The 12789-nt window shown below is 48.8% G+C and overlaps 6 protein-coding genes across 6 annotated transcripts; 3 read left to right on the forward strand and 3 right to left on the reverse strand.

The window, feature by feature from the left end:
- The first annotated feature begins 2019 nt into the window (after nucleotides 1-2019).
- Nucleotides 2020-3770, forward strand: BDV37DRAFT_244562 (uncharacterized protein). The gene is made up of 2 exons (XM_032081557.1): nucleotides 2020-2217; nucleotides 2275-3770. The coding sequence occupies exon 2, from the start codon at nucleotides 2426-2428 to the stop codon at nucleotides 3368-3370; it is 945 nt and encodes a 314-aa protein (XP_031943051.1). The 5' UTR covers nucleotides 2020-2217; nucleotides 2275-2425; the 3' UTR covers nucleotides 3371-3770.
- Nucleotides 3771-4353: 583 nt separating this feature from the next.
- On the reverse strand, nucleotides 4354-4873 carry BDV37DRAFT_281567 (DUF3602 domain-containing protein; the record flags this gene model as incomplete). Its single annotated transcript, XM_032086843.1, has 3 exons — nucleotides 4354-4511; nucleotides 4577-4780; nucleotides 4837-4873. 3 exons carry the CDS (start codon nucleotides 4871-4873, stop codon nucleotides 4354-4356), a joined length of 399 nt encoding a protein of 132 aa, XP_031943052.1.
- An 893-nt stretch (nucleotides 4874-5766) lies between these two features.
- BDV37DRAFT_87389 (uncharacterized protein) lies at nucleotides 5767-7014 on the forward strand. Its single transcript, XM_032091369.1, has one exon. It carries the CDS (start codon nucleotides 5902-5904, stop codon nucleotides 6685-6687), a length of 786 nt encoding a protein of 261 aa, XP_031943053.1. The 5' UTR covers nucleotides 5767-5901; the 3' UTR covers nucleotides 6688-7014.
- Nucleotides 7015-7520: 506 nt separating this feature from the next.
- On the reverse strand, nucleotides 7521-9160 carry BDV37DRAFT_244571 (uncharacterized protein). The gene has a single exon (XM_032081558.1). The coding sequence runs from the start codon at nucleotides 8979-8981 to the stop codon at nucleotides 7662-7664; it is 1320 nt and encodes a 439-aa protein (XP_031943054.1). The 5' UTR covers nucleotides 8982-9160; the 3' UTR covers nucleotides 7521-7661.
- A 274-nt stretch (nucleotides 9161-9434) lies between these two features.
- BDV37DRAFT_244572 (uncharacterized protein) lies at nucleotides 9435-9736 on the reverse strand. Its single transcript, XM_032081559.1, has one exon. It carries the CDS (start codon nucleotides 9711-9713, stop codon nucleotides 9474-9476), a length of 240 nt encoding a protein of 79 aa, XP_031943055.1. The 5' UTR covers nucleotides 9714-9736; the 3' UTR covers nucleotides 9435-9473.
- A 1779-nt stretch (nucleotides 9737-11515) lies between these two features.
- On the forward strand, nucleotides 11516-12664 carry BDV37DRAFT_270461 (enoyl-CoA hydratase/isomerase family protein; the record flags this gene model as incomplete). The annotated part of the gene is made up of 4 exons (XM_032084564.1): nucleotides 11516-11838; nucleotides 11902-12012; nucleotides 12083-12439; nucleotides 12511-12664. The coding sequence occupies 4 exons, from the start codon at nucleotides 11516-11518 to the stop codon at nucleotides 12662-12664; spliced, it is 945 nt and encodes a 314-aa protein (XP_031943056.1).
- Between the last annotated feature and the right edge of the window lie 125 nt (nucleotides 12665-12789).

The raw sequence follows: 12789 nt of genomic DNA on the forward strand, positions 1-12789 counted from the left end.
CATTATGAGCATGGATGTCTAGTAATTATTTAACCAACGGCTCACCAAGGATAATGAAGGAGCTGTGGAGCAGGATTGTTCTTTCGAGTGCGGCTGGCTTTAGGCAGCCGTTTCGCGCCGTTGGCGCTATAAGATTATTGCTAAGGCCAGTACTAGTATATGTGTACTACCTGACATGTTCCAAAAACACTATCTATGATTAGTACATAAATCCTTCAGCCAACGGTCGAATTGAGCCAATGATATCTCAATCAAGAACTGTATCGGGCTCCGGGCGCCACACGGGCGCCAGTCACTGTCTGGTAAAGAAAACCTGCTCTCGAAGGTGTATATAAAGAGATGCCGATCACGTGTGGGATGTATGTACAACAATAGGTCAAGATGGTGCTAATCTAGATCCGGTATGAGGGCCGTCAAATCTAACTCGAGGGAAGAGAGAAGAGGACGTAGTACCGACAGCGAGAAAAATTCTATTAAGCATAAATCCTTCTAATGACATATGTCGACTGACCATTAGGTGCAACAGAGATTGAACAAGATCGACATGTGGCATACATGCTCCTCTATCTGAATTAGGATAATGAACTCTGGCGGGGCGCAATATGAACAGGTATCGGGAATGGTTCCATAAGTGGAAAGAGAACATGAGCAATAATAGCCAAGGGACAATACGTAACTCGTACATGAGAATCCACCCCCAGTTTAGCAGGACCGATTGGGTTTCAATATGCGAAATGAGCTCCCCGACCCACCAGCTGCATGACCGCCGGCTTCTTAGCCACTACGTTAAGGGTTGCTTTGGATGCGAACAATGACAAGCTCTGCAATTGCCCGCTCGGTGATAGTCATCTGAGCGAGCACTCCTTTACGGATGGTTGACTTTAAAGTCCCTTGTCGGTGCATTTTGGGCCCAGGATTAACTTGACCGACAGGCAAGTCTCGTCTCCATTCAGCTGGGTTCACTACAAGCCACCTTACGTGCCCGGCGAAAGAAGATCGCATGCATGACCTTTTCGCCACAGGAGCTTGGGCCAACCATAAGGAGTGGGTCGTTGGCGGTCGTCCAGTCACAAGAGATTTATTCGACCATGCTGCGAGCGAAAATTCTGGAAAACCCTCTCAATCCCAAGGCAATGGATGAGCCTATCTCGTGGTGTTCCAGAGGAGTCAGCAAACAAAGAGCAAATCTTAGTAGATCCTCTCCGGGAAAGCGGCCCTCCTTCATTGATAGGACTCAATCTGGCCGGTCAACCATGGGACAAAGCGCAAGTGTCTGTCGTTGACTTGAAGTATCGATCCAATCATTGATGGATGTGAAGACCAAGAGTACTTGTTAATGGAAACGGAAAAAGAAGGGCTCGCCGCTCGATACCCGGTTGAGACTAGTGGCAGGGAAGTGGATTCTCGGCGCGTGGCCCTTGTCCCAACATGGCATGACGATGAGATCCAATAATCCGTCAACACCGCGTGGACTTGCGGCGTAGTCCGGACGACTTCCCACTCTATCGGCACTCTGGAGCATTTTCTTGTTTATGTTATTCCTTGTTCCTCAAAAGGGTAATTCGACCACTGCAAAGATGTCCGGGCGGAGCCCTGTAAGCACTCGGAGGTCTAAGCGACTGCCAATCTTCGGTTCTCAATAGTATTCTGGTGATATTCATAATGGGTCCCATGCGTTTCCATTTGTCTCGTCAGCAAGGGCTAGTGGGTGCAAGCGTAATCGATCTGCGAAATGAGTCTCAATTCATTGAGACCTCTTTCCTACTTAGGATATTGTAGATGGTCATGGATGTATTCATTCAATAGAGTCGTGCGCAGAAGGCCGACGAGGAGCACAGGACTCCCCTGTCGAAGACAACGAACAACAGCCCTGCCAAGGGATGATCTCGTAAAGCAACAAGTTGTTGACCCACTCGGGGTAATCAAGCTGTTCATGAGCACTAGTCTAGCTCAGGTACAATAAATACCTGGTGCAACATCCAAAGCTCTGCCGGGTTTTTCGTTGGGTCTTGTAAAGATGTACTCACTTCAGAATGTCAAGAAAATCAGCCGAATGACATTGCCGTAATAACATTTATGACGAACGGCTCCCACATTTCTCGACCGCTCAAGTTGCTTTGGAGAAATGCCTGTGCCGCGAAATCGCAAAGGATCATTTCGGATTGACCGTTGCGAATGCAAGTGTTGGTTTCCAAGTTTGTATGGTTTCTTTGGACGGTGTGCCTGAGGCGTCTTTGTCTGACTCCTCCGGACCTACTAATCTGTTATGTATAGGACAGGTCGCGGTATTCTCATCTATTTGTCCTATCGCAGTACATGTGCTCGAGCACCAAGGCTTGTCTATACTATACATCGTCTTCCTTACCTTTCCCCCAAATATCGTCACCAACCGCACAGCCATCATCTTGTTGCACAATAGAGAATCATGATGGGAGACCACACCAACCCTGCCTCTGCACCTAAAGAACTCGGTGTGGAAGAATTAGAGCTCATGATCCAATGGTGTACAGCAACGTATCGCTCTATCTCCCGGGATGACACGGTTGAATGGATTTGGCGTGTCGTCGTGCCTCGAGAGGCGATACACCACCCCTTCCTCATGCATGGTATTCTCGCACTATCGGCACTTCATCTCGCATTTGATAATAGCGGTACTACAAAGGAGAGTCACTTAATGATAGCACGGTCTTACCAGAGCCAGGCCCGGGTCGGCCTGGAGAAGGTGAAGGGTAAACTGAACGACTCCAACACAAACGCATTGTTCGCGCTATACCATATATTGATTGTGTCTGCATTCGCTCTTCCTCTCATCGTGGAATCAAATGAAGATCAAACCCCGTTAGACGAGCTTTGCGAGATATTCCGGCTCACCAGGGCAATGGGGGATTCCATACCAGCGATGATCACCGGGGTCAAGTTAGGGGAAATGAAAGAATTAGTTGAATCCAGCGATCCGCCGCCACGCATGCCCGACACGTCACGACTCGCTATAATGGCGCTTCTCAGAATGAACGCGACCTTGGCCCGACAAAATCCGGCGCATGAGAGTGATGTTTATAGTCCCACCATCAAGTACTTAGGAGAGTCGCTGGACAAGTTCGCAAGAGGCGGAGAGATCATGATTGCCACATTTCAGTGGATCTTTCAGATTCCACCGCGATTCGTTGACTTGCTTAGAGAACGACAGCCGTTTGCTCTGATTGTCCTCGGTCATTTTGCTGTTATTCTTCACTCCTTAAGAGAACATTGGTGGATGGGTGAATGGGGAGCCAGGCTTATTAGGCAGATTGGACAACACCTCGATACGGAAGCAAAGCAGTCTTTGAACTGGGTTCTTGATGCTACGGGATGCTATATTCCCCCACGGTGAGACCATACTCGTCACGCTTCTAATACATTGTCATGGAAGCCAGTCAGAGGACACCCGGTCATATTTGAGCTGCACTTCTCAAGAATGGCATGTTGACAACAAGTCAGGCATAGGGAAGCTGACACCCTTCACATCTGAGCAATAAAATTTTGGCATCTCTTAAGAAATAGGGACCAGCTCCGTGAAAAGAATCGGGCTTAGCGGCGTAACGGAGTACAGGATCGGATGGATTTGTCTACCGAGGCTCAATCGGAGAGGCAACGGTCACAGCAGGCCTGGGATCAAGCCATTATTTGCATCGTGCCTGTATGTATATCATGATGGAATGACCATACTTAATCAGTGTTCAGAAGATTTTACCAGAGCAAAGCGAATATTACATGACGATAAAATCATGAGATTTCATTGGAGCGGTCATTCGGACCACGCAAGCATCATACCTAAGCATAGACGACTAGTACATTGTAGATCTTACCCAGAATTTCTATTCGATCGACTGGAGGCAGACATGCTGCAACGTCAAGCTAGCGCGGATAAGTGGCGATAAGACTCATTGCAGTCATTGGTGCATCAATTGAATGCTACTAGTATAAATAAGCACCGTACGAAACCACCAAAACTGGCTGACTCTTCAGTTCCTAATACTAGTACTCCCCCGGTTCACAACAAACATGGGTATTCATTAATTTAATAAGAGGTAAGAAAATGAAAGGGAATAAGAGACGAGATACAAGACAAACAAGACATTGAAACGAGACAGCACAAAAGGGAGGAAAGTCGTCGGCGACACTTCTCTCCGAGTCACAAGTCAAAATCATGCACTGCCAGCAGCGCTCCGCTCCCAACATGCCACGATCGATGCATTCGCGAGAATGAGTTCAATGACCCACTGATCAGAATCACGAACACTGAACTAAGAAAGCAGGATACCACTCCAAAAGAAAGCGACTCGAGACGTGCCATTTAATTAAAAGTAAGGTTTCTCAGCTCGACGATGACTCGCTGCGCTTTTCAGCGGCACGCTCAGCATCCTTCAATCGGTCTCTAGACGCAGTGCGAATTCGGCGCAATTGTTCCTCTTGCTCACGAGCCTCCTTCTTCTCTTCTTCGGGGGAAGGAATATACGCATTTGCAGCACCACCTGTATACATCGGAGTCACGATCAGCATGCTAGTCAATATAACATAGGTCCCTTCGACAACATACCCCGTCCGGTGTGATGAGGAGCCTCCTCGACACGCAATGGCGGCGCCTCTACATCCTGACTCTCGCGTGCAATCTCCGGGTGCTCGGGATCGTTTACGACCATATTTCCTGAGCCGCCGCGACCGGTGGTATAAACTTCTTGCTTGATCGTGGGTGTGACGAGATCTTTCGGGGTTGTATGGCTTTCACCGGAGAAAATATTGCCTGCGTGTCGTCAAAAACAAGTTCCAAAATTCATATAGCTTCAGGGGTCTACGTACCTGCGCCTCCGCGGCCGTAAGATACGTAGCGACTCATGGTTGCGAGTAGCTGCTCAAGGGAACGTGAATAGCCGAATGTATAAAGGGCGTTGGCGGGGAAAGGCTGCGATCGGGTAGTGGGATTGCGCAGTGGGTTTGCAGGCAATGGGAGGGGTCTCAGATGGGACTCCAGATAATTAAATGAACCGAGAAAATAGGAACCAGTAAGGTCAACAGGGCTGACACGCAGTGGCGAAGGGGGAAAATTCTGTAAGTTGATCGGGGCCAAGAAGCAGCCCCTCTAGAACGCCAAAAGAACTTCTTGATGAAAGCCGTTGCTCTTGGCGCGTGATGGCGATTTTTCCGCACGTTTGCGGAATGATGTGATTTTGGGGTCTCTTATCTAATCAGGTGCCTGGGATTCACCTGATCTGAGATCGCTTTACTCCATACTGTACATTTATCAAATTTACATAGTATAGTAAACTGTGCTCGGGGTCTCCTTCCCCACGTCCCTGACCCCTTGGTGGATCCACTGTGCAGGGCGATTGAAGTGGACTGGACTCCGTATCCATTATCCATGGGGAATATCCCTGCGCCTCATCCACTTTGCTATTGTGGATTTTGTCCATTTGTACAAAGAATGCACTGCAATCATGGCTACATTCGCGTTACCCGATGAAAGTATACAATACACTGCTAATGAACTACTAGATACCTGGTTTATACTTTCTGTACAGCATGGCGAGCCCTTTCCGTTGGTCCGCGATGGCCTTGCCTTAGCAAGATACCATAGTACTGCCTGCCTCAGGCTCATGAATATTCCATATATCGTCGCTCCTGCTCCTCTGAGCAAGTCCAACACGATACACTCTGAAGCACGCTCTACAGAGCTCCTTCCTCGTCAGGCCACAATGCTCTACAGGATGGACCTTCATCTTTTAACCCCTAAAATTCTTCAACATATCCCATCACTCACTATACACCCCATTCGTACCAATTATACATCACGTTCAATTAAATAGTTGATTTTATTCTCTTATCATCACACTCTCTTTCACTCTTGCCTACTATTACCCTTCATCCATGTGCTTTTACCTCATCGCGGATATCATACTCGACGTCCTCTCCCTAATTGCTCTGATATTTAGAATCTTGCAGAAGCTCCTCAGATTACCGTTTGCATTTTGGCGCACGCTAGTCGAGTGGAATCAGAGTATCCAAAGAGGGATTCGACATCTCTTAATGCCCAGAATAAATGCTAATGGAGATATCTTCAATGCTCCTGTCCCTAACCATATACCCGGGACGTTAAGGCGCCGCACATTACGTATTGCATCAGTTAATGGGACTTGGAATCAAACCACCGGGACCATCCCTTCATTCGTCGTAACTCATTATGATGACGATGGCGATAATGATGATGATGATTTGCATGGGACTGAGCGAAGTGTGGAGGGGTCTTTGGCAGCTAGCAGTGATGAGCTGATCGCAGCCGAGCGACAGCGATCAGAGCAAGGGGCACAGGAGCAAGAACCTCACCAGCCTAGGCCGCAACGCCAACAGCTTGGACCGCAATCGTCAGGACAGCAACAGCCAGAGCCCCTCGGGCATGAACTACAACAGCTAGGACCACAACAGCAGTCATCAGAGCTCTCACCACGTGAACCCATGCCGCGTGAGAGAGTTCTACCGCAGCAAGACTCAGGAGAGCCTAGTGGGCCTGTGCAACTCGTTGGCTTTCATGACGTAGTTCGTCTCACGGCCTCCACTTCAGCATCTATGCCAAATAGTGGGCAACTTAGAGCGAATCCTCTGCCTATACATTTTGGACCAAATGGAATACAGCGTAAGCGCGCATATATGAGATGAGAATGAAGATAGAAAAGCTGATGAATACAGCGCGTGGATATGCGTCTCCCAGGTTACCCGGCTACCCTGAGCCGCTTCCGAGCCAGTTAACGCAAGGAAGAGATATTATGATGCCTGGTACATTCCCAGCTAGATCGGAATACGGGGGAAGGGAAAGGAACATTGAAGAGCATTGATGTCGTGGTCACCGAGAAAGAGCTTATCCAAAAGACTCGAATCACTGTCATAAATTTCTGAATTGTCAGGGAAGTAAGTCGCTTCGAACAAGCCGATGTTCATGGTGTGTTAACTCATTGCAGGCTTTGTATTGGCCCAGCATGCATTAAGTTGTTTCAGTGTCTTTCTTTCTCTTGGTTCTTGTTTGCCTGTACTCTCTACAAAGATAGTAGAGATACTGGGGTCTGTATTACTATAGCCGCAATATGCTCTTTCGTAGAAGAATGCCATGCGCCTTGTGCGCCTTGTGTTTAATATATATTTCAGTGTTAAGTTTGGCTCCTGATAATTGCAATCACCAGGTACAGACCATAAGCATATATTATAGCTCGAACTGGCAACGACTTCGAGTAAGGCGTCGTTCCCTGAGACATTGTCGACTGGAGCGTACATTCGCCTGCCCAACCCACTTCTTGGTGGGTGGGGAGTCAAAAGGAAAAGATAAAAGAAAGAACCCCCTCTGTAGATACACTTTGGTATGGAGAGCAGAACCAGCGGTTGTATATCGTGTGCCTGCAATAACACATCTTAACGGCAAATCACAGCCATCACCCCGTATGCAAAGCATCCTGTGTAAAATGAAGATGAAACAAATCTAGAGTATGCGAGTATGTAATTCATAAGTATGTACAATCATAAAACCTCGTTGACATAGCAGCCTCTCATAAGCATATCCACATAAGAGCTCGAGGAGCTTCCCATCTCGAACAACTCATAAAAACGAAAAGACCCCCTCATGTCCAGTGTACCGAGCGTCATTACCGTGGCCAATAAGTATCAACCATATGCCCACCATACGGCATCAACTCATACTCGGAATAGGCCTTCTCAAACTCCATGCTCCAAACCCCATGCGCGCCGCGAACAGAGTACTCTCCCTTTCGCCATTTCTTCTCGTCTTCTTTATACGACGCCGCCCCGACATGCTGCATCTGCGGCGGCGCAATCGCCAACCGATCAAACCCATATTCATTCGCCAGTCGTTCCAGCGTAGAGTCCACCGGCTTCGGCTTCGTTGCATCCTCCATCTTCTTCATATACTCGAGGATATCGGGGACCTTCTCCCGCGGGAAAACCAGCGCCTGCGAACAACATCCGTGTCGATTCATCAAGTGCACGCCGGGCCGCATGGGTCTCTGCACCGTTACGCGCCCCGAGGCGAAATACAGGAGAATGACGGCGGGCACGGCGGCGAAGCAAACCAGGCCCAGGAAAGCGTTGGAGAGGATCTCGTGTGCGGGGCGCACAGTCCGCCTCAGACAAAGACACAGCGCCGCGACGGCGACGGTGGCCGCAAGGCTCCAGAGGAGATACTCTCTCCAGTTCTGGGCGTTCCAGCCGAGGAACTTCTCGGTGTAGAAGAGACGGAGGTAGAGCCAGTCGCGGGGCACGACGCCGCGACGGACCCATTCCTCGATGCTGTGGAGGGTTTGGGTGGTGGTTGGGAACCAGTTGCGCTGGGCGACGACGTCGTCTTCCAGCATGAGGAAGTAGGGCGCGTCGGTGGTGTCGTAGCAGGAGCGGAGGGAGATGGCGTAGTCGATGAGGGATTTCTCCGCGGTGAATTTGTTGTTTGCTTCGAGGGTGCGCAGGTAGGATGTGGTGGCGGAGATGTTCTGGGTGTCGTAGGTTAGGACACGATTGACTGTGTTGTGCACCCAGGGGTGGTTGTAGTCCGGGTGGTCTGTGGGCGTGGTGAGCGCGAAGAGGAGGTGGATGGAGATCTGGGAGCGCTGGTGCTGGCTTAGGCTGTCAATCAGGGAGGCGATGGTTGTGTCGATGTTTTGGGCGAGGGGCCGCTTGACGGTCACGATACCCACGCAGAGGTCTACATGTTCCTTTGTGGTTGGTGGTGCTTGGTTAGGGGGTGTGCCGGTTGTTTGGTTGAAGCGTGCGAGGTAGTGTAGGGATTCTTGGATTCGGGTGAGGCTGTATGCGGGACGGTAGCCTTCGTGTGGCTGGAAGAAGTATGAGCCTGGGTCGCGGGCGGAATTGGCGCGACAGATGAAGAAGAGGATGAAGTAGAGGATGGCGAAGGTGATTAGAGAAAGCCTCTGCTTTCTGTTGGGGAAACGCATTGGGACATGATTTCTCGAGGGGTAGTATATCTCCCACGGGAGGTAAGATCGGTAGAGAATAATAGCAACCCTGGGACCTGGGGGGAGATAAAAAAAAAAGGTTCAGATCGGAGTCCGTGGATGACCCGAGAAAAACAAGGCACACTTCACACCCGGGGAAGGCGCATGGGAACTTACCATAATCGTGGAAATTTTCCCATGAACGATATTCCACATGGGGGCGTTGATACGAGGACAGGGACGCTAAAAGTCTTGGGCCCAGAAACAAGCAACGGGGCTGTGGAGCTCCAGTCCAGCCTTCGTCCCTATCAAGCTCATGCTGCAGGTGGAGCAACCGTGTTACGATGTTATCCTGGTGTCTTGACTAGTTGCCGTGTAAGCCATGACACAGCATCAGCCCTGTTCATGAGTTTCACCATTGGCCCGAGTGTCAACTGGCAGGGACCATTTTCTATTTCAGTTCATGGCCCAACTGAGACATCGGGTTCGAACTTATGCAGCATCGTCACCTCGATAACACCATTTCCCCTGCGTGTGTTGGTCGCGTCGGGATATTCCGCGACGATCTGTCATCAGCATTCCAGTTGAGGTATGGCAGGAGGGCTGTGCTTCTCGGAGGAAACTGGACAATGAATACGAAGTGCGACCCATGTTAAGCGTCGTACTTTTGACGTGAGGTATAGAGAGTACAGTGGATATTACCCCCAATGCGGCACGAGGTGGATTGACCATCTGTCCACCAAAATGGATAGACGTGATAGCCTCAATCCGATATAGGTGATAGATCTTCTCGGGTTGAAGAAGAGGGAGGGTGTAAGAGAGGTAAAAAATGCAAACAAAAAAGGAAACAAAAAAGATGTTGACGAGAGTGGGATTTGAACCCACGCCCCTTTCGAGACTGGAACCTTACTCCAGCTGAGAGATTATTAGTTATTTGTATGACAAGATAAGGATTTAATAGTGGTACTAACCGCCTTAGACCGCTCGGCCATCTCGCCTTGGTTGTAGATTGGTAGGCATATTATGCTAAATAGTGTTACTCTAGCAAACAAAAATCGCAAAATGAAAACAATAGAGATCCTCCACCAGTCAGCTCCGAACGCATTCATAGCCACATCAAGGTGACTGGGGACGTATTTTATCTGTAACTTGCAATTGAAATCTCCAGGTGACTGGGTAAATCTTCAGTGATACTGGTTATTATCTAGATGATAAATAGAGTTTTGTTATCTATGTGGTATCTGAGGGTTGTTTGTGCACGAAATATATAAAAGACAGACACCCGCAGCAGTGAAGATTGTTGCCAGTTCCTCTAACATCTGTGCACATATACTCCCAACTATGCTCAGAAAGGGCTACATGACCTTCTGTGATATCACTAAATTGACTATAGAGGCACCGTATATGCGCCAGGCAGACGGGAAACAGTGTGTTTGGTGTACACAGGGCATGGGACGCTGGAAGAGCTGTAGTGACCATGATCTGACATCATGAAGATTAGCCAAGCATGAATATTTAACCAAAGCAGAATCCTAGAAGTGAAGTTGAGGAGGGGGGAGGGAGAAGATTTGGTAGACAGGTCATCCAAGAATACTTTGTAGTGTAGGGCATACTATGATGTTAAACTTGAATGCTACCCAGGAGATCAGGATCACGCACCAACGAGAACTAGCTGCGAGACGCATTGCCTACGAACTCATAACTGCCGTGCCGGAACGGCAAACCAAGTACACTGAATGCGAAAGTAATTGTTCCCGTGTAACCCTAGGAGCAGGCTCGCCATTACATTAATTTAAATGTTCTTGGAAATCTGGGTTAATTCTGATATCGGCACAACACCTGGACGACGTACAGGTCAGGCCGGTGAACGTTGAGATAAATGAGATGATTGATAAGAATCCATCTGCCACCGTGGGGTGCCTTGAAGTTTTTGACCTTGGAATTAAGAATACCTTATTTATCATGAAGATTTGGAAATGGAACGTACTTGACATACTACGGTAGAGGAAGCAGAGCCCACCAGGTTCATGTCCTTTTATCTTCACACAATATACTGATATCAATTATACCTACTGATTTAGTATTTCGAATTTAGGTCAAGTTTTCTGTACTTCCTAATATTTGTTCCCCCCTCTTTTTCTCTTGTCTACTTTTTCGAAAGTGAGCATTCGCTTTAAACCTATATTAATCTAATACAAAGAACAACATCTGATTCCCTAGTATACACATGAATATACCAAACGTATAGAATAATCTACGTGAACACTAACTAGTAAGACCATCCCGAGGACCGGCTTCTCCGCATTTTTGTGGGGTATTGGACGCTTGCTCCACCCCCATCAACAAACACAGTTACCGAGCATGCCTCGGGAGAAGCCCTTCTATCAGTAATCGCCGATTATATCTTACAATTCACATAAAAGATGAGGGGCTCCAGCCAGCGCAATATAAGCACCGCACCTGGACCAAAAAAAAAGTATGACAGTAAATACATCCACAAATCCATGAAACATTGACCTAAAAAGCACGCCAAAATGTCCCCAAACACAGCATCTATTGTGATCCCTCCATCCTACGAGAAGCTCCCCACAACACACATCAAGGTCTCCCATTACCCGGCGGGCGCTGAAACGGCCACACCGGTTGTGGTGGTTGTGTTGAACCGGCCGGAGAAGCGCAATGCCTTCACCGGGCCCATGGCGGAGGATTTGGAGAGGGTCTTTGCTATGTTTGATGTGGATGAGCGGGTCAAGGTAGTCGTCTTGACCGGTGCTGGCAATACATTCTGTGCTGGCGCGGATCTGGAAATTGGGTTCCCCAAGGGACGTAATGAGAAGCCGATGGATCATCGAGATAGGTAAGTTTGCGGATTAGACTTGTCTATTCGATTGAGAATGATACAGTACTGAAGTCAAGACAGTGGCGGTCGAGTAGCCCTCGCAATTCACCGCTGCAGCAAGCCAACCATCGCCGCAATGCAAGGCTCAGCTGTCGGCGTTGGCATGACCATGACCCTACCTGCCGTAATCAGGTAATTAACTACATGCACACCAGATAACTACACAAAGCCGGACATCACTAACAAAAAACCCTTCAAACAGAGTCGCCCACGCAACCAGTAAATACGGCTTTGTCTTCGCCCGCAGAGGCATCACCATGGAATCCTGCTCGGCATACTTCCTCCCCAGATTAATCGGCTACAGCAAGGCCCTCTACCTCGTGTCCACGGGGAGCGTTCTCCCCTCCACGTCTCCGCATTTTGGGGGCCTGTTTGCCGAGACACTCACCGAGCAATCGGAGGTCCTGCCGCGGGCGTTGGCGCTGGCGACCGACATCGCAGAGAACACGAGCACGATGGCGAATGGACTCAATCGGGCGCTGATCTGGCGCGGGCCTGAGTCAGCCGAGGAGGCGCATTTGTTGGATTCGCCGATTCTTTATCATATGTTTGGGTCTAGGTATGTTGGTTCCAATTTCTTTTCTTTTGGTCTTTTGCTTGGCGGTGAGGCTTACTTGGGGGGTTTCGTAGGGATAATAAGGAGGGTGTTCAATCTTTCTTCGAGAAGCGGAAGCCGAATTTTAGGGATACGCTGGTGGATAATGGACCGGCGATGTATCCTTGGTGGACTGAGGCGGATATTAGCAGGAAGCCGAATATTGTGAAGGGAGATTCTAAGTTGTAGACGAATGATTCTGGCTACTCGAGCTGCGTCTTCGACATCAAAGTCCTAGACTGAACTGAAATGGTCAATTCACATGGGTTCCGGCTGGCTATACAATGTCAATAATCAAGCATGATAAACCCATA

The sequence above is a fragment of the Aspergillus pseudonomiae genome (assembly GCF_009193645.1).
Source record: "Aspergillus pseudonomiae strain CBS 119388 unplaced genomic scaffold BDV37scaffold_21, whole genome shotgun sequence".
Classification (NCBI taxonomy): domain Eukaryota; kingdom Fungi; phylum Ascomycota; class Eurotiomycetes; order Eurotiales; family Aspergillaceae; genus Aspergillus; species Aspergillus pseudonomiae.

Bases quoted from the DNA above. Each gene is read 5' to 3' on its own strand.
- BDV37DRAFT_244562 (XM_032081557.1), top strand. From the start codon at position 2,426: ATGATGGGAGACCACACCAACCCTGCCTCTGCACCTAAAGAACTCGGT.
- BDV37DRAFT_87389 (XM_032091369.1), top strand. From the start codon at position 5,902: ATGTGCTTTTACCTCATCGCGGATATCATACTCGACGTCCTCTCCCTA.
- BDV37DRAFT_244571 (XM_032081558.1), bottom strand. From the start codon at position 8,981: ATGCGTTTCCCCAACAGAAAGCAGAGGCTTTCTCTAATCACCTTCGCC.
- BDV37DRAFT_244572 (XM_032081559.1), bottom strand. From the start codon at position 9,713: ATGGTCAATCCACCTCGTGCCGCATTGGGGGTAATATCCACTGTACTC.